At 42.3% G+C, this 26,624-nt stretch overlaps 1 protein-coding gene across 1 annotated transcript in view; it reads right to left on the reverse strand.

Moving 5' to 3' along the window:
- The window catches only part of TMEM143 (transmembrane protein 143), a 1,024,200-nt gene that overhangs the window by 490,224 nt on the left and 507,352 nt on the right, over positions 1-26,624 (reverse strand). Inside the window, exon 5 of the mRNA XM_044080554.1 lies at positions 26,368-26,562. Within this exon, the coding sequence (XP_043936489.1) occupies positions 26,368-26,562 (195 nt within the window). The remainder of the gene's footprint in view (positions 1-26,367; positions 26,563-26,624) is intronic.

Here is a 26,624-nt window from a genome sequence, read left to right on the forward strand (position 1 = left end):
CATTTCCCTCTTGGTGGCTGCCGCCATGACCATAGAATCAACTGTCAACTGCTAGGACCAGTGGGGCTGGTCTTCAGGTGTAGATAAAATTCTTGTCTGGCCTCAGAGGGACAGGTTCTATGTTGTCCAGGGCCTTCCAGGCATGCTGCACAATGAGTTTATCAAGGTCATCTGCCAGTGGGGTCACCCAGAAAGTAGATGGCCAGGCACGTAAGGCCTGCAGGAACACTGATTCCTCAGAAGAAGGGTTATAGGACTTCCAGTCTCTTGAAATCCTCAAGCAGTGGGGAATGTCTCTGAATGAGATGTCATCTGGAGGAGACTGTGGGGACCCTTCCCCCTCATCACAATCAGTGTCTTCGGTGATAGACTCCTCCGGTGAATCAAGGTACTTCCTCTTGCACCGTTTCTTTTGGGGTGGCTCCCCAGTAAGATCTTCTGAGGACTCCGGAGAAGGGGTTCCCTTCAAAGAGGGTTCTTGTGACTCCCGTGCCCGGGGTCCTGAAATAGAGGGTTGGGAGAGGAGCAAGAGAACTGGAAGCCGTCGGAGCCGTGGACATAGATGGCGCCAGTGAGAAAATAGGCACCAGGCTAGATACCAAGGTATGGATGGTCCAAGCACTGCTTCGGGAGAGGGTCGGTTCCAATGGAGCCGATGCAGCAAGGGTGGACGGTGCAGACAGGGAAAACATGTCAAGAATCTAAATGTCAATGCTCAGATCTGCTGTGAGCTAAAACAGAATGGCATTAAATATACTGATCCCAAGGATATTGCCGATATCCTGGCAGACTGATTCAGTGCCAACTTCACCCCCCCCCCACCCTCTAAATGGCCCGTCTCAATACCGGAAGATTGTCAAATTCCGGTAATAACGGCCACACAGGTAAAAAAAACGCATTCTCCAAAGCTAAGAATACAGCATCCATGAGAACAGATGACATCTCGGGCTGTGTACTACATGAACTACAATATGAACTGACACCTCAACTAAGTGTCATGTGTAATCATAGCCTCACCTCAGGATTCGTGCCTACTAAGTGGCGCAGAGCTACAGTTATCCCAGTCCACAAGGGGGCAATCCACCTTGTATCCCGGAAACTACCGTCCCATCAGTCTGACAAGCCTTATCTGCAAGGCCATGGGGCGTATTATCATGAAACTTATAAACAAAGACAGTGACAACCTTCAAACACTGGACCACACCCAATTTGGGTCGTGAAGGGCCGATCTTGTCTCCTGAACCTGACTGACTTCTTCGAATCAGTCTCCAGAGCCATGGACAAGGGTAAGGTGGTCCACACAGCCTATCTAGACCTTTTCAAGGCCTTTGACACCATCCCCTACTCTGGAATCATAGATAAACTTACTAAGCTGGGCATTAATCCCTACGTCACCCAATGGGTTGTTAACTGGCTTAGTGATAGAACCCACACTGTAAAAGTAGCCTACTCCAAATCCAGCTCCAGACAAGTGACAAGTGGAGTACCTCAGGGTTCAGTCCTGGGACCGCTCTTGTTTGGCATCTACTTCTCTGACGTACAGGCCAACACTAAGGGACTCTGGCTAACAAAGTTCAGAGATGACTGCAAACTGGGAGCCATTATTGAATCCCCAAATTATGTGGATACTCTACAAAAGGGCCTTACAGAAACTGATGCTTGGTGCCAGAGCCATGGGCTCAAGCTCAATGCCAAGAGATGTATAGTTATCCCCTTTGGTAAAAAAACATGTATCCGTGAATTACCATATAGATGGCAGTACACTAAACACAGAAAGTGTGATAAGAGACTTAGGGACACAGGTGAACAGTGGTCTCACCTTCGATAACCGCATTTCCACAACAGTCAGGAAATCCTTCTATGTGGCACACCTCATCACTAAGTGCTTTTCATCCAGAAAAAAGGAGGTCATTGTCCCACTGTACTCATCCCTCATTAGACCCATTATAGAATAGGTTTGGTATGTACCTCTCAAGACATCTACAACAACTGGAAAGGCTGCAGAAATACTTCACTAAAAGAATCACAGGCCTAAAGCAAATGCCCTCCGCTGACCACCTTAAAAAACTCCAGCTATACTCTGTCGCATAATGTCTACTCAGAGGCTATCTCTGCTTAACATACAAGGCCATGTCAAACCCAAAGCTGTTGGACATGCTACACTTAAAGAAATCCCAATCCCTCAGAGCCACACGCTCCAGGGATCTAAACCTTGTCATCACAATAAACAAAACATGCTGGAGGGATAGGTTCCTGACCCAGAGACTCCCCAGACTCTGGAATAGATTGCCCATACATGTCAAGCACAGTGCCTCTTTGGCCCGCTTCAAAAGGAACCTTGACGACTGGATGGGAGAAAGGAAATTCACCCCAGGGATCACGTCAGTCGCCCTGCTAGACAGGGGTCCAGGGAAGTAAATAGTGTGGGAAGAAATAGCCAGGGAATTGTTATGGCTAGGCTTGTATAGGCCCTAGGGCTGACAGCCTAGTACCAACCTATGAACCTATGAACATTGTTGTCAGATCAGAGACAGTATGCACCAGAGGTATCTTGTTCTTGGCAGGTATTCAAGTTTTGGAGCCGATGGAGCTGAAGAAACTGTCAGCACCGTGGCTGGGGATGGTGCCAAAGCAGGTACAGTCATCGGAGCCAATGTCGGATCCAAGGACGGCACCAAAGTCAGTGGTGCAGAAGTCAAAGCCGAAATAGGGGTGAATATCATGGATGGCAGCAAGGGAGAAGCACAAAGCTTGGTGCCGAAGAGGTTTGCACCGAAGCATGGAGCCGACTCGGTTCTGTAAATGATGGCGATGCAGGAACCGAGTGACTCCGACTGTACTTACGTTTTTGGTCTTTGGAAGGGGTGAGACCTCTGACCCAGATAGAGCCTCCCAAAAAGGTGTTTTGAGTAATCCGTTTTTCCTTATGTATTATGGTCTTTGGAGGGGGTGAGACCTCCGACCCAGATAGAGCCTCTAAAAAAGGTGTCTTGAGTAATCCGTTTTTCCTTATGTTTTATGGTCTTTGGAGGGGGTGAGACCTCTGACCCAGATAGAGCCTCTGAAATAGGTGCCTTGAGTAATCCATTTTTCCTTATGTTTTTTGGTCTTTGGAAGGGGTGAGACCTCCAACCCAGATAGAGCCTCCGAAAAAGGTGTCTTAAAATTAACAATTTTCTACTTAGCTTTGAGAGAGATGGCTAGCATGTCTGACTAGGAAGACGGCAAAAGAGATCTGGAGTAACTAGGAGAGGGGCATTGTGGGTAGGTCTTAGCTGAAAGTTTTTGGCTTGCGCGAGCTGGAAAACGGCTGTATTGGTTCTGATGACAGAACCGAGGTCCTACCTGTAATGAAAGAACAAAGATTTACAACATCAGATGGATAAATTTACATAATTTGCTTAAGTTGTTTGCATTTTGCTAGTGTTCTGGGCTGAGTGAAAGATTAGGAATGGGGAGCCCATACTCAAGTTTGGGGATGAGTACATTTTTGGCTATTGATAAACAGCTTTCTGATGAGACAACATGTGAGACTGTATAGCACATGTTCAGCTGGGTTGTTATTTTATTTATCAAGTCAGTATGTGTTGTGAAAGTAAGATCGAAGTCAAGAAGACCAAGATATTTTTGTTTGGTTACATATGGAATTGAATTGCCTCTTAGTAATGTGTAATGGGGTGACTGTACTAAAAGTGGTCACTATTAATATGCCATGTTGATAGGCCAGTACATTTGCCTGCATGGAGAATGCAGGTGCATCCAGAGGTATATAATATTGCGGGCACTGGGTATTACTAGTATATAGAAATGTATAATTTAGTGACGTATTCTGTTATGACATATATATCTGGCAATAGTATTGCAATAAGTTTCTTATCCCTGACTTTGAAAAGACATTCCAGACGCCTCTGAAACAGCAGTCTATTCTCTTCAGTCTGCTCAAGAAAATGAAAAGCCATATAAAAATATGTCTTGCAAGGGCCCATGTACCCCTGCTTTAAATTACAATAAAATGCACCCATTCTGGACACTTACTGTACCCTTTAGATGCACTCCCGCTGACCTATTCTTCCTATTGGTGCAGGAGGTTGAGGTCACTGAAGTGATACCTACACTGCTACAACACTAAAAACCCTGGCAAGACTGTGCCAGGCATCCACCTTACACTGGGCATCATCACAGCAATTCCCATGTGTGTACTCACAGTGGTCTCTATGGTACAGCAATATTTCTAACTCTTTAGAGCACCGCCTGGGAGCCATGCCACCCTCAGTACTTTCAGAAGCCACAGCCACTTCACATGTCACAGTCCAAAGGAATACGGTAGCTCATTCATGTCAATGCACTTTGTAGTACAGACCTCTAGATTGTGCTTATTGGGGAACAGCTGTATATGTCAAATGCTATAGGCATCATCTGGTGAGTGCAGTCTCCTCTAGACATGAGGACATGGATCACAGACTGTATGCCATGTCCTCAACAGTTTAAAAATTGGCTCTGGATGATATTGTCACACTGACTACTAGTATTTACCAGTGATAAGTGAGCTGAGGATCTGGCTTACTCTAACCTACCCAGGGAACAGGTGTGTGCGCCTGCCATAAATTAGCCCTGGATAAATAAGCTACTGAACAGCTGGTCTCCAGCTGCTAGCTGCCCAGCTTATGTTACCTGAATTAGCTCTGTTGAGGAAAAGCCAATCAACCTGCCTGTTAGAAAAATGTGTAATAGTAATATGCATGCTTAGTGCATTCGAGGTTTAAAAGGGTTAATACATTTATTCTGTTCACACTGCATGAATCTGCACAGCTATTAGAAACTTAACAAGAAGCATTTAATTTCTGCTAATGTCATGAAAATAACAAGAAACATTTCATTTCTGCTAATGTCATGAGAAAGTATGCAGCTGCTAGAAGCATTGATAAAGAAAACAATAGATGCTTGAAAGTTTAAACCATAGTCAGCATTACTTGTACCAAAGCTAGAAATGTACCTTGAATCTAGATAAAATGTAACACATGTATTAGAACAGTACAATTGAAGAATTGAAAAGTTAAGGTGGCCTAAAATAGTCCAATGCCAGGTTGTTTTTTTTCTCAAAATGTTTTGCAAAACAGCAGATAATCTAACTTAGTCAGCAATAAGTCCAGTAACATTTTCTGTAGAACTTACAGAAAGCTGTGTCTAACTACGTCAGCAATAGAATAGTAACATTTTCTGTGTGACAGGAAGAGAACTGTATAAGAATAACATGCTAATCACCAGTAATTCAGACAAATCTTGTGCCTACATGCTTTGTCGCCTTGCTGCAAGTAATAAAGGGTGCCTTGCTTGAACCCAACGTGAATTGGTCTTTGAAGTTTTTTCCTTTTACACTGCCATATATATATGCAACTTAAGTAGATTTCCACTTAGTGAAGAAGGGGTATTGGTGTAGAATCAGTGACTGGAAAACCATCCTCAGTGACTCAGTAACCTAACAGTATAAATCACTGGTTGTCAGAATCAGCTGCAAGAACTGATCAAATAAGACACTAAGATTAACAGAAACTAGGCTGAAGACCTGGACACTGAATGAAGAGAATGCACAAGAAAAGATATGCTGCCTAGCTAGGTATGGAAATAAGGTACAAAAGGAAAACTGGTGATGGAATGCAGAAATCCAGGAAGTCATCCAAAGAAAGAGAGTGCAGGAAAAAGAAGGAGTTAGAAATGATGGACCAGGCTAAGAAGGAATACTAGTTGGCTAACAAACAGGTTAACAGATAAGTTGCAATAGCAAAGATCACTACATCAAAGGCACTCTACCAGCTTCTAGAAAGAGGCTCAGCAGATGGCATAAAGAAACTTTATCTGGTTGCAAGGCAAAGACAGAAAGATAAAGAAGACAGTCATGAGATGCGTTTCATAAGGGATGGCAGCAACAACCTGCTCACCGGTCCAAAGAGCAACAAAGGCAGATGGCATACTTCCAGCAGCTTCTGAATAAAGTAAACCCTACAGAACTTTTAATGACCTAGACACAACCTAAATGAAAGAGTAAGAGGAGTAAGAACAGCACTAAAGAAAATGAAGTCAGGGAAAGTAGCAGGATCAGATGAGGTCATGCATATGATCAAGATGCTTGGTGAGTTTGGGGAGAAATAGCTTCAGGGGGTGCTCTTAGCAGTATAGAAAGAAAAATGTATTCCAGATGAGTGAAGAAAGTACAGTTGTGTACACTTACCATAAATGTAGATGGTCGAGTGCATTCACTGTTGCAGTCATCACATTTGGTTTATCCCTGCCAGGGTAGTCCTCAGCCGGCCCGAATACCAGAGACTTAGTATTTCTGTGTCAGTTGCTGTCACTTGAGGACTGATGTCAGGTTGTCAGTGGTATAAAGTAAGGCAGCCACGCCATTACATCAGTTTTTCTTGCCCTAAACTGTCAGAAGCCACCAAGGTAGGAGGCCAGGTTCTGGTGGAAGAACCCCATCAGTGGAAAATAAATACCAATATGTCCCTTGTAAGGAAAGGAGAACAACAAAGAAAAATGGTAACAAAAGGAGAAAGATAAAAAAGGGGGATGGAGGGAGGGAAACCAGGACTGCAACAGTGAATACACTCGAACATCTACATTTATGGTAAGTGTACACAACTGTACTATGTTCTTCGTGTTTCACTGTTGCAGTCATCACATCTGGGTAAATTCCCAAAGCTGAGGAAATGGGTGGAGGTAGTCAAGGAAGCTAGGGTCTGGCTAGGATGCCCTGCAAGACTGCAGAGGCAAACCCTGCCCTGGATTTGGAGAAGAGAGGCAGGTGGTAATGTTTGGTAAAAGTGTGAACAGATGTCCCCAGGATGTCCCTAGTGGGGACTCCTTTGAGGAAAGCTGCAGAGGTGGAGGCTGCTCTGGTAGAGTGTGTACTGACCCCCTTGGGGGGAGGCTTACCATGCTGTTTGTAGCAGAAATGGATGCAGTGTGCTATCCATTTTGAAATGGTTTGCTTGGAGATGGCTTTGACTTCTGCCCCTGTAGCAAAGCTAACCAGCAATTGATCAGACTTTCTGAAGGACTTAGTCCTGTCCAGATAGTATCTGAGCTGTCTGTGCATCTCTAGAGAGTGAAGAATCCTTTCCTCCTTGTTCTGGGGGATTAGGAAAGAAGGAGGGAAAATGAATGGATTGGTCGAGAGCCACACTGGACACACCTTGGGCATGAAGGATGGGTTAGTTCTGAGGGATACACAGTCTGCATGGAAGATGATGAAGGTATCCACAGCCATGAGTGGTTGCAGCTCAGAGACTCTGTGGCTGAAGTGATGGCCAGAAGGAATGCTGTCTTCCAGGAGAGAAATTTTAGCTCTGCAGAAGATGCTGGTTTGAAAGGTGGTAGTGTGAGCTTTTCCAAGACAAAGTTAAGGTCCCAAGCTGGTGTTGGTGCCCTTCTGGGGAGCCTCAAGTTGCTAGCCCCTCTGAGGAACTGTTTGGTCAAAGGGTGCGAGGGAAGGGGCTGCTCAGTGGGAAAATGAGCAGAAATAGCAGAGGCATGAATTTTTATAGAGGAGAAAGTGAGACCACTGTGTAGTTGGTCATCTAAGTAATCCAGGATGAGAGGGATGGAGGGTTGTGCTGTATTGGCCCCCTTAGCCTAGATCCAGGTGCAGAACCTGTTCCATTTATCTGCATAAGGCTTTCTGGTGCTAGGGCACCTGGCCTCATGGATAACATCCAGAATCTGTTTACTGAGGATGGCAGATCAGTTCAGGGTTAGGGAATAAGCCAAGCTGCCAAACTGAATGTCTGCAATTGGGGATGCATGAATACCCCTTCCATCTGGGTTAGGAGGTTTGGAATCTGAGGAAGATGCCATGGTGGCAGTAGGGACAGGCTGCGCAGCAAAGGGTACTAGTGTTGGCGGGGCCAGTCTGGAGCTATAAGAATGGTCCTTGGTTTTTCCTCCCTTATTTTGAGCAGTAGCCTCGGGATGAGAGGTAGGGGAGGAAAGGCATAGACCGAGAGGATGACCCAGGGAAAGGACAGGGCATCCACTTTCCAAGCCATGCAGTGATGCTCCCTGGAGCAGAATTTGCTGAGCTGATGGTTGGTGTGTGGAGGCAAAGAGCTCAACCTTCGGGGTTCCCCACTTCTGAGTTATGGTGATGGTGCTTCTGTTGAGCCGCCACCCGTATGCGTCCGGAAGGTTTCTGCTTAATTGGTCTGCCAGGGAATTGAGACAGCTTGGTAGGTATTGTGCTAACAGGTGTAGTTGCATGGAAGTGGCTGTGAGCCAAAGGGTCACAGCCAGCCTGCATAGAGGGTAGGAGTGAATCCCTCCCTGCTTGCCGATGTACCACTCACAGTGGTGTTGCCTGTTTTGATCAGGAGAACCCCTGGAGAGAGAAGGGGTTTGAAAGCTATCAAGGCATGCTGCACAGCCATCATCTCCTTTTGACTGATGTGCAGGGGGAGTCGCTGTGGGCTCCACTGGGCCTGTATGCACCTGCCGTCCAGGTGTGCATCCCTAGCGTAGTCTGATGCATCTGTGGTGAGGGTCTGGGTGGCAGGGTATGGGAAGAAGGGAAGTCCCTTGTTGTGGGAGCATGCTGTTGACCACAAAAGAAATTCCTTTCTGAGGCAAGGAATTATAGGTAGAAGAGTTTCCAGGTCTTGACAGTGTTGACACCAAAGGCTCTTTACGTACCACTGACGTTTCATTATATGCAGTCTGGCATATGGAATGAGGAGTATGCAAGATGCCATGAAGCCCAGAGCTTGCAGGATTTTCCTTGCAGAAAGCTGGGGCTTGGCGGCCAGTTGAGAGAAGCAGGCTGTCAGGAAAATTTGCTTCTCTGGTGTAAGGTAAGCCATCTGGGATGCTGTATCCAGACTTGCTCCCAGGAAGATTATCCTTTGAGTGGGCACCTGTTTTGATTTATTTTAGTTGACTGTGTACCCTAGGAAGGTTAGTAGGGTCTTTACAAAGGCCAGGTGCTTGAGCAGATTTTCCTGGCTGTCTGCCTGAATAAGACAGTTGTCTAAGTAGGGGTAAATTTGAATATTTTTTTGTCTACAAAAGGCAGTGGCCGAAGCCAGGCATTTTGTGAAAACTCTGGGAGCAGTAAATAAGCCTCAGGGAAGCACAGAGAACTGAAAGTGTTGAGATCCTGCCCTGAAGCTGAGATATTTCCTGCATGATTCCCTGATAGGAATGTGGAGGTAGGCCTCTTTTAGATCCAGGGTGACTAGCCAAGCGTCCTTGGATAGCATGGGTAGCAGCTGCTGGAGGGTGAGCATTTTGAATTTTGGGATCACCAGAAAGGTGTTTAGAATAGATAGATCGAGGATGGGATGCCAAGTGCCCTCCTTTCTGGGCACCAGAAAAAGTCTGGACTAGAAGCCTTGGCCTAGCTGTTCTACAGGAACATGCTCTACTGCCCTCAAAAAGAGAAGGGAATGGATTTGCTTTTGAGCCTCTGCCCACTGATTTGGTGGTAGATCTGGGAACTCTTTTGGGGATGGAAAGGTGTGGAAGGAGAATTTGTATCCCTGAGGCACAATGTTCAGAACCCATTGGTTCTTGGTAATGATGGTCTAGGTGCTTGAGTGAAAGGAGAGTTCCCCTCCTAGGGGTAAGTGAAGGTGGGCAGAGGGGAGGTCAGGAGGAGGTAAGTCATTGTGAGTTCTTACCATAAGGGAGTGTTTGGTTTTGAAGTGAAGGTAGTCCATTGCTTAGACCTCTGCATTCCCTGGGGCTGCTGTCTGGGGGGTCTGTTTCCACGGGGCCTAGGATGGGCCTGTTTACTCAGAGCAGGAAAGGACCAGTGCTTGGAGGAAAAATGCCTGCTGAACCTAGAAGGCTGGACCTGTAATAAATCTTTAACTGCTTGCATAAATTTTGCTTTTTCTTCCATCTTTTTAAGACCTCTTCTGCCTTAGTGCCAAATAAGTTATCTGTGTGCAAGGTGGCATCCAACAATTTAGATTTGACATGGTTTGGCAGGGATTGTTCCTTAAGCCATGCATGTCTTCTAATGACAGATCCTGTGACTGCTGCCCTGCAAAGTGTGTTTAGTTACTTGACTTGCAGAATGCATTAAGTCTTGTAAATCTTTAGATTCTGCCCAAGTAGGAAAGGAAGACATTTTTTCTTTAAGGAGTTCCAAGGTATGTTGCTGATATTTAAGCATATGGAACTAACAGTTTAGTGCCGTGATAGCAAGAGTAGCTGAGGTGTATACTTTTTTACCCCATCTGTCCATTGCTCGGGAATCCCTGTCAGAGTGGGTGGGATTCTTAGCAGAGGTTGCTTTAATCCCTTCTGGCCCTTGAGAAATGACCTCAGGGTCAGCTGTTGGATTTTTAAAAAGATATTTGTAAGAGTCAGGGACTTTGTAGTACCTGTCTGGTTTTCTGGTAGCAGGAGGTAGGGCATCAGGAGTCAAACTGGATTCAAGGAAAACATCATCCACCACATCCAGGACTGGAGGGATTACCAAGGGTCTGTGTTGTGGAAGATCTAGGAATTCCCTGAGTCTCTTGTTAGACTGAGGGTAGTCCTGACTCTCCCATTGGAAGTGCTCCCTTAGAGTATGCAGCATTTCCTAAAGCAAAAATCATCTGGGGGAGAGGCTGAAGGAATGGATTCCTCTGCATCAGAATCCTCATAAGTGGAGAGGGGCTGCATGTCTTCATAGTCAGATACATCAGATTCATCTTACTCTTGTTCAGACAAAACTACTGGGGACAGATCTCTTTTCCTTTTTGAGGGGGTAGCTTGGCTTCCCCTGATCAGCACGATAACGTCTTCTGCTATTTTAAGTATTTGAGACTGAAGCAAGAAAGCAGGTGCCTGAGAGTAGATAGTCGGTTTCTAGAGTGTGGTTTGAACCCTGGACCTAAGGAACTCGGTTGTTTTTGAAAGAACAGTAGTCATGAAAGAAGATGTTGGTTTGTGTCGAGATTCAGTGGTGCGAAGGACTTCTTTAGAAGCCGCTGCCTGCTCAGCAGCTCCGGACCCATCCAAGGTAAAGATGTCCACAGGATCCTTAGATGAGGAAGAGTTTCGCGGCATACCGGACTCCAAAAGGGTCCCGGTAGTGGCCTGCGAATCAATTGAAACGGGTATCAGGGGCTGCAAAAGCGCCTCACTGAGTACCGGAGGACTGGCGACTAGCTTAACGGGAGCATTGTCAGTAGGTTTGGACCTGTGCAGTCTGTCTCTGCCTTTATCTTTAGGTTTTTTCAAAAGATCTGCTGTCAGATGGCTTACCGAAGCCATCCTGGAATTCGAGGACTGTAAACGAAAATATCTGGCTACCATAAGGGCCCGACGATGGATAGTTCTGGCATTGAACAAAGCACAGAAGCAACAACAGGGGACATCATGGTCTGGGCCTAGACAAGTGACACAGTAAGAGTGGAAGTCTCGGTGTGGTATTTGCTTTCCACAGGCGAGACAATTATAACTTTTTCTGACATTGGTTAGTGCAAGAAAAAAGGACCCCCAATGGGGCACTTAGCTTTAGAAGACTTCAACTTCAGTTCGGAAACAAAAACTCAGGTAGCGGCCTTCCAGCACTCGTGCGAACTGCTTCTGCTTCGGGCTCCACAGCAAGAAAGACTGATGTAATGGCATCGGCTGCCTTACGTTATACCACTGACGACCTGACGTCAGTCCTCAAGCGACAGCAACCAAAGCAGAAATACTAAGTCTCTGGTATTCAGGCTGACCGAGGACTACCCAGGCAGGGATACCCCAAATGTGATGACTGCAACAGTGAAACACGAAGAACATCAAGTGTTCTACTGCCAGTGTACAACAGCAAGGGGAAGATTCACAACTTTGGGCATAACAGAGGTATCTAACTCCTATCACATTGCACATAAGTTCTGGACTCAGTGACTGATAAAAGAATATGCAGAGTATTAGAAAGTAAGATGGGAGATGAACAGTTTAGAGTCAGGTAAGAACACAGCATAACTGACCTATGTTTTAAGGGAGAAGCTAAAAATGAGGAAAGAGTCCAAAATGGTAGCCACAGACATGGAGAAAGCACATGAGAAGGTCCCAAGAAAGTGGATTTGGGCAGTTCTATGATGGTTAGAATTCAGAGAAAAAATGAAAGAATTACTGCAGGCTGCATACAAGAAACTACAGATGTAAGGACAAACAATGTTCAGACTCACAGAGGTGCTTCCAGTGGGAGTGCGTGTGCATCAAGTTCAGTTCTTAGCCCACTCCTTCTTATAGTGTTGACAGACTACATTAACAAACAGGTCAGGGGGCAGAGATCAACAAATCTGCTGTACTCTGACGATGTGGCATTACAGGCAGACTCTGAACATGAACTTAAGCAAATGGGATGACAATGAGTAGAGATAATACAGTTGTAATGACAGCTGTGATGCCCACTACTGCTACCAATGTGTGATGACCACTAATATGTGACGTCTCTAGATGTGGCCAGTAATCAAGGAGCCTGCATCCTCACCACTGACCATGGAAAAGAATGTGCACTTGTAATACAAATGGATATACTCAGTATTTCCAGATGCAGACCTCCCTGCATCAAGCACAATTTCCCTTAAGAGCACACAGGGAAAAACTCAGCCTGGGATCTGGATGTCTCTATATCTGTCTCCCTCCAGATCCCCAATAAGACTCCCCCACTGGTAAAGCTGTAGGGATAGGTCCTCAAATGTGTGTCCAGGCCAATTCCTGCAGCAGCCTCTCTGTAAACCCAGTGCTTTGTGTCACTGCCCAAACAGCTGACATACACACACACACACGCATGCAAGCACACACACACACACACACACACACACGCGCACGCACACACATTGTGAGATTTGATTTTACACAGACAGACACACACACACACACACACACACACACACACACACACACACACACACACACACACACACACCTGGTAAATGCTGGCACAGATTTATCTGCTGTGCCCTCTTCTGGCCAGAAAATAAGGTAGTTATCACCAGCACCAGATACTCCACAATCAGCTACTTTAAGGCCCTTAACAAAGGCTGTCCAGTTATACTGTATAATATTAATATTAATACAAATTATAGTAGTTGACCAAGACAGCTAGGCCTTCTGGAGTGGCCCACACAGTGTCATCAAATACTCTCAAAGGTTAAATACTTTCTACAAGGACCATCCACAATAAAAGTTTTAAATATATTTAATAATAAATAATAAAAGAGCATGAAAATACTGAATATATATTCACAGAGTTCAGATCTCAGGAAATACTGAAAAGAACACGGATGGACAGACTCAGACAAATAAAGAAAAATAATATCGAAATTAAGCTTCTCTATATTCCTGACTAATCTAAAAGAATTACTGTTCCCTAGTTAAATTACTTACTACCACACGGCAAGATGCTGGGGGTGAGGGTCTTTCTAGTCAGGTTCCTCAAAACGGAATATTCAATACTCTAAGATTTTTCTTTGTAATATCTAAAATATCATTTCCAAGACGGCTGGCAGAATGACCTCATCAGGTTACCTGAAGTTCTTGCAGTATTCTCCTTTGAAGCTGAGACAGGAATTTAGCATAGATGGTGACAATACACATCTAAATGTTTACGGCAGTGCCTAGGGCTCCCCCTCTTTTTACGGAGTTAGTGAACAAAGACTTTTTTCAGACCCAGTGTCTCCTGCCCTATTCAGCAGTCTTTCTTTCGGCTTTTCCCGGTTAGGGGTCGCCACAGTGGAACTCTGGTCCGCTAATGATTGGCAGTGGATTTTTACGGTGCTGAGTTGCCAGCCCGATGCCCAACCTTTAAAGAAGGCACATCCATTCACGCACGCACTTACCTGCATGTCTTTAATGTCACTTGATCACTGTCCTGTTCAGCAGTGAGGGTGCCATTGTAATGGTTTAACAGCTCATTTACATTTCCCTTATTTTTCTTAAATTAAGCTAGCTGGTACATTTAATTCAGTTACAATAATACATGTATATTTCTTTTCATTTAAGTAGGGTGCACTGTTGCTACATTTTTAACACAATTAACACAAGCAAAGCTTACAAATACATGTTCAGCACAAGCATCTGTGTAAATCTCTTTGATATTCAAAGGACATATCATGCCTTATAAAACTCCAGCTGGCTATGCTGACACTTGCCCATAACATTACAGCAGCAAATGGTGGAAATCAGAAGAAGATAACGGAGATAGAATGGAAAATAGTGGAACAGGTTAACAGCTTCAAGTATTTGGAATGGGTGGCTGAGGAGAAGGGACACCTGAATGATGAGATCAAAGCTAGAATCAGAGGGGCTACAGCCAACTAGCATGGAGTGTCAGAGCAATGTGTGACAGAAGAATGTCAAAGAAGATGAAAAGTAAGGTGTACAAAACAGTGGTGCAAACAATACTAACGTATGGTATAGAAACCTGGGCAGTGAAGGCAGACCAGTTGAGCTAGTTAGAGGTGATGGAAATTAAGTGCTGAGATTGGTGATAACATGTACACTGTGGGACAAACAAAGAAATGAGGACATCAGAGCAGAAGCCCAGGTAGCTCCAATTGCATAGAGGGTTGTCAGAAAAATATGTATTAGTGTATGCATTAGTAATATGCTTAGTTCATTTAAGGCTTGAAAAGGGTTAACATATTTACTCTATTTCACACTGCATAAATCTGTTACGAATTGCAGAAGCTTTCTAACCTTGTATTGTCTTGAAATATGTTCAGCTATAATGCTTTGGAAATTTACAGAGAAGCAGATAATTTCTGCTTGTGTCAGGAAAATAATGAATAGAACAATATTAATGTTATGAGACTTAGACAAGGAGTTCCGCTTGCGCTGTGAGAAAATACACAGCTGCAGAAGCTATAGATAATCAGAACAAAGACTGCTTGAAAATATGAACTGCAATCAGCATTTGCTTGTGCCTAAGTTAGAGAAGTATCTTGAAATGTAACACATGTATTAGAACTACACAATAGAAGCTTGTAACGGGCTAGGGCCCACCAAGGCCAGGTTGTTTTTCTCAAAATGTTTTTCATAAATCCAGTTGTGTCAGCAGAAAATCTGAGTAACATCTGCTGTAGAACAATACTGAAAGTTGTCCAAATCCTCCGAGAGAAGGGACGACCAAGGCAGCATAAAATATAAGACAAACAATCAAAGCTCCAGAGAAACTAAAATTCAACGAACACTGTGTTTATTGATAGGTAAGCGCTTTCACAAGAAATTGCTTCATCAGATCTTCCACACACAATAAAAAACAAGGTCCATATGTACTGAATTGAAAATTCAAACTCTCCAATCAAAATCACAGTAAATAACATGACATCATAAAAGTACATAAATTTAAAAAGAAATACATCTATTCCGTTCACTGTCATACAAACCTACAAATCAACTATAAATAACTATACAATAGCGTAGACAAAAATAAAAAATAAAAAAAAAGAAAAATAAAAGAAAAAGTAAAACCATACAACAGTTAAGTAAACATTTTGGTATTTCTTTAGAAAATCATTGTGCATATCACCCACAATCTGCAGGGTTAGTAGAGAGACATAATGGGATTTTAAAGAGTAAGCTAAGGAAGTTAATAGAAGAAACACAGAGAAATTGGGTGTACTGTCTGCCCCTGGCACTGTTGAGCATGAGAACTGTTCCGAATGCAAAAGGATTGACTCCTTTTGAAAAACTATTTGGAAGGGCTTATTATATACCTCAGTGGAAACCTCTCATGCACGCAGACCAGGAAGCCGACTGTACACTAGCAGAGTACATGAGAAATTTGATGAATTCTAAACATCTGTTGCAGTCAAATTCTGTTTCAGATAAAGAACAAACCAGACCATCAGAAGTGGCAGTGGCACCAGGTACCTGGATCTGGGTGAAGACAATAAAGAAGAATTGGACGTCACCAAAGTGGGAAGGTCCATATCAAGTGCTTCTGTCGACACCCACTGCGGTCAAGATCACAGAGCGTGCCTCGTGGATCCACCTGACGCACTGCAAACTAGTTAAGAACTTTGAACTGGACATAAATCTTGTCACATGTCAAGAGCAAAAATGATAGAATCCAGAACAAACAGGAATGCAGAACAACCATTTCCTCAGAAGTATTGCACAATCATCCTGTTAACTGTACTAGTGACAATAATCTTTTTGTTGTGGCCATTCCTTTTTCCAGCCACACAAACTGAACTGAATAAACGTGAAGCATTACTCATAAACTGGCACCCAAACTTCAACACTTACCAGGCAATTAAATATGTGTATGCTGAGACTTTCAATGTTTCGAATTGCTGGATTTGCACAGCTTTGCCGACAGCATACGGGGGATTATTAATGACTTCAGTCCCCCTAGGGGTCAACAAGACCTGGGAAAACTTGATTTATGATACCTCAACCATTACATCATAAGATAAAACAGCACTGCACTTGTCTGTTCCACAAAAGGGAACTGTGTGTTTTTTTATAAAAATGATACTGTTCAGGTGGGTTGGAGCAATTGCAATGTGACTGTTCCTTATAAATGTTACACTAAAGCTAACAATGCAGGTTCTTATTGTAATACAAACTATGATTCATTTCTTGAATTGATGCACAAAACAGTTGATGAAGTAAAACATAATTCTGTTCTTTATAAACAACTGTCTACAATTGATAGAAAAATGTTTCATGCAGGGCAAGTGTATATTCATAGCAAAGTTACTACTAAAGTAGAGGACTGTTATTTCGTATGTGGCAGAAAGGCATACAAGTAGTTACCTGAGAATTGGTCCGGCAGTTGTTTTTTGGGCTACCTGGTTCTGGCCATATGACACACTGTAGTTTTACCTTGAGGAAAAATACGGAATGTCCGAGAGGTCGTCAAAAAAAAACCCGTCAAGAAACCTGAAAATCCAGTGGGGCAAATCGATGCGCGCTGGAAAAACCATCATTCTATGGGCGATAAACTGACACACATGGACTTGAGTGACATTGTTATATCATGGGCAGGCATATCACCAGCATATGGAGCAGTGAAATCGATCTGGGAGCTGAGAAAACTGTCTAAACTTCTCGACATAATGAGCAACGCAACTTTTCCACTCTTGAATTGGTGACTGATGAACTGAATGCCATGAGAACTGTAGTGCTTCAAAATCGCATGGCTCTCGATTTCACCCTAGCGGCGAGAGGCGGTACTTGCGCTTTAATCCAGGAGGAGTGCTGTTCATATATTCCTGACCATAAACACGAGATAGACAATCACTCTGAGGTAATTCAGCAAATGTCGGACATGACCAAACCAGGACCAAACCCACTGACGGACTTTTTCCAGAAATGGTTTGGGGGGTGGGGTAGCATCCTAATGAACATCCTGATTGCCATTTGTGTAGGAATGCTCCTATTGGGAGTATGTGTTTGCTGTGGCATCCCCTGCATGAAAAGACTTATTAAAGACCTTATAGATATGTCAGTTTCTGAAACCTTATATCAAAGTGCTGAGTTTGAAGAACTACTGAAAAACTGAAATGCTTTCATAAGTTTAAACTGAATGACTCTCTTAACTGCAAATCCTGAATAGGAAGAGGTTAGGAGAAGAAAAAACTGTTTATGCTTATTTTGAAAGTAGAATGCAAGTATTAAAAGAGGGGGGGGTGTCAGAAAAATATGTATTAGTGTATGTATTAGTAATATGCTTAGTGCATTTAAGGCTTGAAAATGGTTAACACATGTATTCTATTTCACACTGCATAAATCTGTACGAACTGCAGAAGCTTTCTAACCTTGTATTGTCTTGAAATATGCTCAGCTGTAATGCTTTGGAAATTTACAGAGAAGCAGATCATTTCTGCTTGTGTCAGGAAAATAATGAATAGAACAATATTAATGTTATGAGACTTATTCAAGGAGTTCCGCTTGTGCTGTGAGAAAATACACAGCTGCAGAAGCTATAGATAATCAGAACAAAGACTGCTTGAAAATATGAACTGCAATCAGCATTTGCTTGTGCCGAAGTTAGAGAAGTACCTTGAAATGTAACACATGTATTAGAACTACATAATAGAAGCTTGTAACGGGCTAGGGCCCACCAAGGCCAGGTTGTTTTTCTCAAAATGTTTTTCATAAATCCAGTCATGTCAGCAGAAAATCTGAGTAACATCTGCTGTAGAACAATACTGAAAGTTGTGTTTTATTACGTCAGCCATAGAATGCAACATCTTGTAGAACAGTATAAGAATAGCATACTTCCTGTTAGTAGTTAGGCAAAATCCTGTATTTGCATGTTTTTGTCTCCTTGCAGCAAGTTATTAAATGTACCTTAACTGAACCTTACGTGTATTGGTCTTTGATGTTGTTTCCTTTGACAAGGGTCAAATTCAGAAAAATATAGTAAAGCAGTAGTCAATCTGATGAAGAAGATTTGGGACAGAGAGGAAGAATGTAAGAGGAAAACAGGGTGCCCAACAAATAGATGGATGTGTTGTGTGACAGAAGCCCTGCGATAGTCAAGCATGACCATCGAAGAAGGTTATGGAATTTCACTGAATCGAGAGAGATGGGAAAAACAGACATCACACCCTGAACCCATGCAAAAAGAGGGAAACTGGGGTTGCTGTTGCTTATCTAGTAGTATTTTAGGCTGTTACTAGCATAGGAGGAAGAATGAATTCATAGGTACATAGGTACTTACCCTGAAAATGGTCCTAGCAAAGGCTGTCTTAGTCCTGGAAAAGAAATCTGTTTTATAGTATTTTGTAAATGTATGCACACAGGACCAAGTTGCTGCTTCTAGGATACATATGCAGCTCGACCCTATCCAAAAAGTCATAGATAAAGCCAAGGTCCTGGCAGAGTAAGCCTTCACCCTTCCTGGAATAGTATTGTTGTGGTAGGAATAGCAAAAGGTAAATGGCCTGAGAAAATAATTTGAAAACAGTCTGCCTTAACATAGCTTGTTCCTTCTTACCTTCACAAGAAATGAACAAATGATCGGAAGTTCTAAAAGATTTTCATCTGTCATGACAGTACCCGAGTTGTCTATGGACATCCAAGGCTTGCAGTATCCTTTCTTCCTCATTTTTAGGATCTGTAAAGAAAACAGTGAGATAAGACAGTTTGGCTTAAAGAAAACTTGGATACCACTTTAGGCATAAAGAAGGATTAATTCTCAAAGAAACCCTATCTCTGTGAAAAATGAGATTAGGCTGACTCACTATAAGATCTTGTAAATGAGATACTCTTCTTGCAGGGATCAGAGCTTCTTGTAAATGAGATACTCTTCTTGTAGAGATCAGAGCAATCAGTAAAACTATCTTTGTTAAGAGTCTCAAGTCAGCTAGGAGAGCTTGCTCAAATGGAGCAAGTGTTTGTTTCTTAACATGAAATTAGAATCCCAAGAAGGAGCTACCAGTTTTCTAGAAGGCTTCGAATGTAGTACCCATTTCAAAGGCATTTTCACATGAGAATGCATGGAAAGATGGGGACATGTGGGCAGATATGCTGAAATGGCTGACAAATGAACCTTGACAGAGGAGTAAAGCAGGCCAAAGGACACCAACTCACACAAATACTGCAAAACCAGAGAAACACTGGCTCTGAACTGGTGCTTGTTGTTTTGTTGGCACCAACTAGAAAACCTTTTCCATTTGCTTATATATGATTTTCAAATAACAGACATCTTGGTTCCATTAGAACCTGCTGCACATCCTCACAAAATTGGCAACTAAAAAGTATTAAGGCCCAATCATCCAGGCAGTCAGTTGTATTTGTTTCTGGTCGGGATGTATCAAACACACCTCTTCTTCTGTGAGTAAATCCAGTCTGTGAGGAAGCTTGCATTAATTGTCCCTGGCTGATTCTATAAGAAGGTTGAACAAATGCTGCCTAGACAAGAAGGAAGTCACCACAGTAAGTTCTGGAGTCCTTCTGAGTTTTCAGAATGACTCTGGATATCAGTGGAAAGGTTTGATTTGCATACAGGAACATTCTTGAACATGGGAATGAAAATGTATCTGTTTTCCAGGCCTGCCTGCAAGGAGTTCTGGTGCAGAATTTACTTAGTTTCAAAAAGGAGATGAACAGATCTATTTGAGGTATCCTGTGAAATCCTCAATTCAAATTCCATTTGAGAGGGTCTGTCCTGGTCTGCACTTTGCTCTGACAGAATTTAAGACACTTGGGAGGGTTATACTGTTAGCCAGCCTGCACAGGGGCTAATATTTGATGCCCCTCACTCATCCGTTTATGTACCAAATCATTGTGGTATTATTTGTAATCAAATGTAATAGTCCCAGAGATCATAGGTTGTGAAGAGATTCTATAGCATGGATCACAGCTAACAGTCCTCTGACATTTATGTGCTTTGGACTGTCCAAACTTTCCCACAGTCCTTGCAACTCCCCTCCCCCCATAGCTCCTTAAGCAAAAACTAAAGCATTTTATTGTCTCCACCAATGCAGTTCTCTATTGATAAAGACTAGAAATGAAATCTTACAATCCCACAGGATGTGGATGTTGGGCCCACATTTTTTTTAAACACTGAATTTTTCTCATGTATAATCTGGCAAGAGGAATTATGAGAATCATACATGCCAGGAACCCTAGAATCCTGAGATATTCTCAGGCTGAAGTCTCAGACTTGAACGGAGAAGAGCAGTAAAGTTTCCAGATACAAATATACCATTTCCTTTGTTAGGAATGTGTTTGAAGAGAAGTATCTAGAAGGCAGTCTAAATGCACAGTCTTGTTTGAGAAAGTCACGGAGGATTTCTGAACATTTATCTGGAAGCCCAGATTTGTAAGAGTGAATAAACCCATGTTAAGGACTCCTGACATCTTGCAAAAGACTACAAATATCATCTAAATAAGGACAAATGTAATGATAAGCATCTTTTAAGTCTAACATTACCATAAAACTCAGAAAAGGAATGACTGGCAACTGAAGGGTATATATTTTGAATTTTGGTACTTTCACAATCAGGTTGAGAAAATAAAGATCTACAACTAGTCTCATGGAAAGCTTATTTTTTGAAATCAGAAACATTCGGGAGTAAAAGCCTTCCTCACTTTGGTCTAAACACACTAGCAGTAAGACTCCTAGAGTCAGCATGTGTTGAAGAACTTGAGGAAAAAACTCTGGTACTGACAGTGGGGAGGAACTCCCTTGAAAGGAGGTATGTGTATCCAGTGCCAGCTGTAACCCTCCTGAACCAGTATTAATACCCAAGAGTCTAAAATAATCTGTTGCTGAAGGGAAAGGTCAACAGCCAGTCTACAGGACAGACTTAGAGGTGTAGGGACCTGGGGTGGGGATGCCAACATAGTTGTTCTGGTGGTGTAGTCTGTCCCTTTTTTTGAAAGTATCTCTGTTTTTTGTTGTTCCATTCCTGCCTCTTCTGTTTTGTTCCCTGTTTGCCAGTAGATGGCAGGTAATGATTATTTCTTGCCTTTTTTTTTAAGAAAAAAGCAGATGGCTTGTAAGGTTTATAATGTGAGGACTGAAAAGTCTCAGAACTCCTTAAATTAATTTTCTTCTGTCATCAATCTGTTTCAGAAATTGAGCAGCAGCAGGGCCAAATAAAACCAACGTGTTCTGCCTTTTTTTGGGGGGGGGGACTGAAGGCTAAGGTCAGGGTTACTGCAGGTAACATTTAATACATCCTCCAAGGCTGGCATAATAGGAGGAAAGGGCATAGTATAAGGTAAATCCATTTGCAGCATATCATAATATATCCTCAGTTTAGGAAGAAACATCTTCTTTTTCCCCGAAAATATTTAATTAATTCTGGAACTAGTCTTTAAAAAGGGAAAAAAAAACTCCTCTAATGAAGTTGGAGAAAACAAATTTTCCTCTGAAGCAGAGTCAGTCAGACAAATTAAGTCCTGTCCCTGTCTATGTCAGAATACTCTGACATTTTTTCCTCAGGAATGATTTCTGCTCTCCAGGGTTGAAGGCCTGCCATAAGTTATGAACCAAGGTAAGAAGACCAAGCTTATGTGCAAACAAAATGTCTTTGGATGATCAATGTCAAACCTTTAGGTTCTTTTTTTCTGGGGACATCCTTGGAGGAAGACCAAGAAGGGGAAAACATCATCCTAAGTAAGAGGTCTCTTTCCCCAACCACTACGGGGTGTCTCCTGCATCTAAAATGGATGCTTCTCCCATGTCCACATCAGACTCTGGACCAGCAGACAAGGACATGTCTGACTCCTGGTCCATAGTGGCCAGTAAGGTTACACCACAGGGATTCAAGGAACCCAGTAGGTGGTCTGTGGAACCAGCAATAGGCACTGCAGAGTCACTTATCTGCTGAGTCAATGACTGAGCACACACACTGAAGGGAGGGGCTCATACTTCAATTGCTTTTTTTTCCTTTCTTTCTTTCTTTTTTTTTTTTTTTTTAAGTACATTGAAAGAAGGAACAGCAGGACCATTGTAAAAACGTGTGCTGTAGTTGAGAAAGAAACTTGATTACTAGTAAGTGCTGCTGGGAAGGGTTTGTTGGAAGGCAAGTAGTCAGACAAGTGCTTACAAGCAACATACTCACTTAACACTTCCATACACAACCCCTCTAATTTCAAAAGTAAAATCACAAGCAGTACCCGAAAATCTTGCCAGAATTCTAAGCCCTTTTCAAAGAAAGTGCAAAGATTGAAAGCAAGAACTGAAGTAAAGATGTCAGAAAGTCTATACAAGCAACAGGGGTTGGGAGGGTGGCTTAATGCCTAAGGTGTTTGCCTTACAAACACAAGGTGCAGGGTTTGAGTCTCACAAGTGACTACTGGCTAGGCTTAAAATGGCTTGCAAGGGCAGTTAGCTTAGTACTAAAATTATGAACTAAACTATGAACCTATCAAACCTAAAATGCATTTCTAGCCCTGAAATATACTTCACACTGCTTAAAGATAACACCTTTAAGCAAAATGTCTCAAGCAGTAAAATTAAGGAGCAAGTAGTCACACAGTACATGAAAACACTTCCAAGTGTTAAATCCTTACACTTCAGTTAAAATGACTCAAATGCAGCAATTTTTTCTCACACAACCAGCCCCAATATCCCCACCCCTCCTCCTGAACAAACTCTCTGAACTAAAACTATCCACCTCCACTATTTCCTGGTTCGCTAATTACCTCAATGACCAGTTTCAATCTGTTAAATGGCTTTCTGCCACTACTCCTGCTCTACCTGTCAAAATGGGTGTACCTCAAAGATCAATACTTGGACCATTACTGTTTAATATCATTACCAACCTATTATCCACATCTTGCCCAGTCATCACTCTTGCAATACGCTTATGACTCCACAGTTATCACCACAGCTGATTCCCTCTCAGACTTAAATAAAAAGACACAGAAATCTATCTTATCCATCGAAAACTCGCTCACCAAGAACCAACTACTTCCAAATCCAAAAAAGGCTAAACTCCTGCTTTTCATTCCCAAAACTATGAACCACCTTCAGTCTTCCTTCTCAACCTCATCCCTTAATCACACTCTTATCACTGTGGAATTGCACACTAAACTACTAGGGGCCATCATCAACAACCATCTTAAATTTGAGTGGCACTTTCTCAACAACATAAAGAAAACCCACCAAAAACTGGGACTCCTTTACAAGAACAAAAAAATATTATCCAATAAAGCAAAAATCTCCCTATCCCATGCCTATCTTCTCTCCAGCCTGTTCTATGGATCACAAATCCTCACTAACCTTCAAACTACTTCTCTTAAGAAAACTAGAATCCAGCTACAATAAAGTTGCTAGATTCGCTGATGATCATCCCCACCACTGGCACCAATGTCTTGCTCTTAAAAGGTTAAAGTGGCTATAATTTCCCCACTATCTGCTTCTCTCTCAGCTTCAAATGATTCATTCTGTTTTGTATTTACCCTCCTTCTGTCCAAACACTGCCAGTTGTCTGTCTCTACTCCCCATCAAGGTCCCTATGAAACGCTGAACAAAACCGTCCTCAAATATACAAGCCTAAAACTAGAATAGGACAAAATCTTTACAGCTACTCCCCAGCCCAATCTTGGAATAAACTTCCTTTGGATATTAGAAATATCAATCACCCACATAGTTTCAAAACTGCTACTAAAAACTATCTAAACAGCACATGGATCTGTCGCTGTAACTATTCTCCTTAACCGACCAGCCCATGCTCTTCACCTCCCTCTCAGCTAACTCCCTTTCCTCTCTTCTATCCCTACTCATAAGTTGTACACTGGCTTAGTCCCATCTGATGTCAAGCTTAATAATCTACTGATGTAACTTAGTACTTACTCTCTGAATTGTCCTTGCAGAATACTGAGTTAGAATGTATTTACTCTCTGGGTGTGTTAATCATGTGCTCATATGATTTACTGTATCTGAGTATTCTTTCTACATGCATTGTGTAACTGAGGAGCTTTTCTCCCCAGGCTTCTGGTGAAAAAAGGCTTTGGCTCAGTCAGACTAACCTGGTCAACAAATGTCAAATAAATAAATAATAATAAAACATAATAAGCCCTGTTCTAAAATAGCCATTTATGACTGAAACGTCTAGTATTAATACATCTGCCAACATTCTTCAGAAAAATAGAAGATACCTGCAAAATATTTTAAAAGGAAATATTTTCTTTGCAAAAAGGTTTCCCTATGGGGATTTAATTGCCAGAAATGAACCCTGTAGCCAGCTGCTGTTTCTTGTGAAGTCTCTCAGTTGTTATCCTTTAAAGTGGCAAGAAAGTCCTGAAGAAATTCTGAAGAGTAATCTTCACTAAGAATCCTGATTTCCCTCCACAAATGGGCTGTCCAATCAGCACTCAAAGTGAAGGTGTGGGAGGGAGCCAGAGCTTTGTGAAGCTGGTCAGTTCTTGTATCCTGCACAGGATACAACCCAAACAAAGGCAACTGCAGCATTGAAAATAGTGAACATCCACCTAAAACTCACCAAAAGAAAATATAAATGTGAGAAAATCTTTTCAACACTGTAAGAAAAGCAACTTATTCAATTTTCTGTTCAGTTAAAGTCATTTACTTTCAACTAATGTGCTTAATCATGACATTGAATGCTGCGAATTTAATACCAGAATAACACTGTACTGGAAAAAAGTGCTATGTGTGGTCTGTCCTTCGGGAGCCATAGGCTAGAAATGAACAAGGCTGACCACGCAATCAGTGCTGCAGGAATAGTTCAGAGCAAAGTACGGTCAGTGCTCTATGTGTTAACGAGTTAAATGGAGATTAATCAATTGCATGTGATGTAAATTTGAACGTGACTACATCAAACTATTTCATATTTTGTTAAATATGATATCCCAGAATTCTTTTAAATGCAGTTCATTTCCAAATAACAAATATAGGCTTTTGATCAGTTATTACATTGAGCACAACACCACTCGGATGAATATTGTAGGGCAGCTAACAGGGGCCCATCAAGAGTGCAACAGTGCCTAGAGAAACTGAGATAAATCATGTGACTGGGTTACTGGGAGGCTGAATTTCTCATTTCTAAGGGTCCAGTCAATGCTGAAGTTTCTTATGATAAATAATTCTGAGCTAACCTGATCATAAAACTAGTATAACATTTTATCAGTAGTAATTTCATCCTTATCTTGGAGACAGAAATAAGACAATTCTTAATAGGATGATAGGAGCAAGCTGTTTGTTAATCAGCATATGAACCATATTCAAAAGGCATGAAAAGGCCTATTTTGTTTCATTTTGTGTGTGTATGTGGGGGGTGTATGTGTGTGTGGCTATTCTTTTCTCTGGCCCTAGCTATACGGAAATTTGAATAAGAAATATTTTGCTATTAAAGCATACCTTTTTGTTCTCAAACATCCTTCCCCTAACTGCACTGCATCAACAAAGGTATCTGTGAAGGCAAACACCAAACTTTAGGACACATTTGTTATCAACAAAGCTGTTTCTTTCTTGTAATACTAATATTATTAAGAAGTTTGTACAAGATTTAGTGTATGGTATGCGATTAACGCACTTACTTTGAGGGAAAAGATTTAAATGAACATCAGACCTAAACTGCTAGTAAAGGCAGAAGAATGGTCATTTGGGGGCTCACTACACAGAGCTTGAAATGAAATATCAATCCATATCGTGTATCAATATCAATATCAATGTGAAGAACAAGAGAAGAAAAAACTGCTTTCCAGCACAGAACCAAGACCAGCCAGTGTTTGTACAGTAAAATGTAACTTATTGCTTGCGCGCGCGCGTGTGTGTGTGTGTGTGTGTGTGTGCGTATGTGTGTCTGCGCGCGTGTGCATGCATGTGTGTGTGTGTGTGTGCGTGTGTGGGGGGTTGCTGCATGTGTACAGTATATCAATAGCTCAATGGAACTAGTGGAAGTGAAGCACTTTAGAAGTTAAATATTATACTAACAAATAACATACCTGTGTTCCATCTATGGAATGGTGTTTACTCAGGGCGTAAGCAATTAAATCTTCTGGCAGTTCATTGAAATTCGCTTGTTCTATGACTCCACATAATTTATGAAGAACTAGGCTCTCCTGGGACAGCCGTTCTGAGCTGGAAAGTGTATTTTCTGGTAATGTATCTCGGTCTGGGTTTATAGGCTCATAAGCAGTCTAATGGGAGAATAAAAGCAATTAGAGACATATTCCATGGCAAGGTTTCTTCAGACAAATAA

This window comes from Protopterus annectens, chromosome 1.part1 (assembly GCF_019279795.1).
Source record: "Protopterus annectens isolate FY-2018-M chromosome 1.part1, PAN1.0, whole genome shotgun sequence".
NCBI classification, from domain to species: Eukaryota; Metazoa; Chordata; order Ceratodontiformes; family Protopteridae; genus Protopterus; species Protopterus annectens.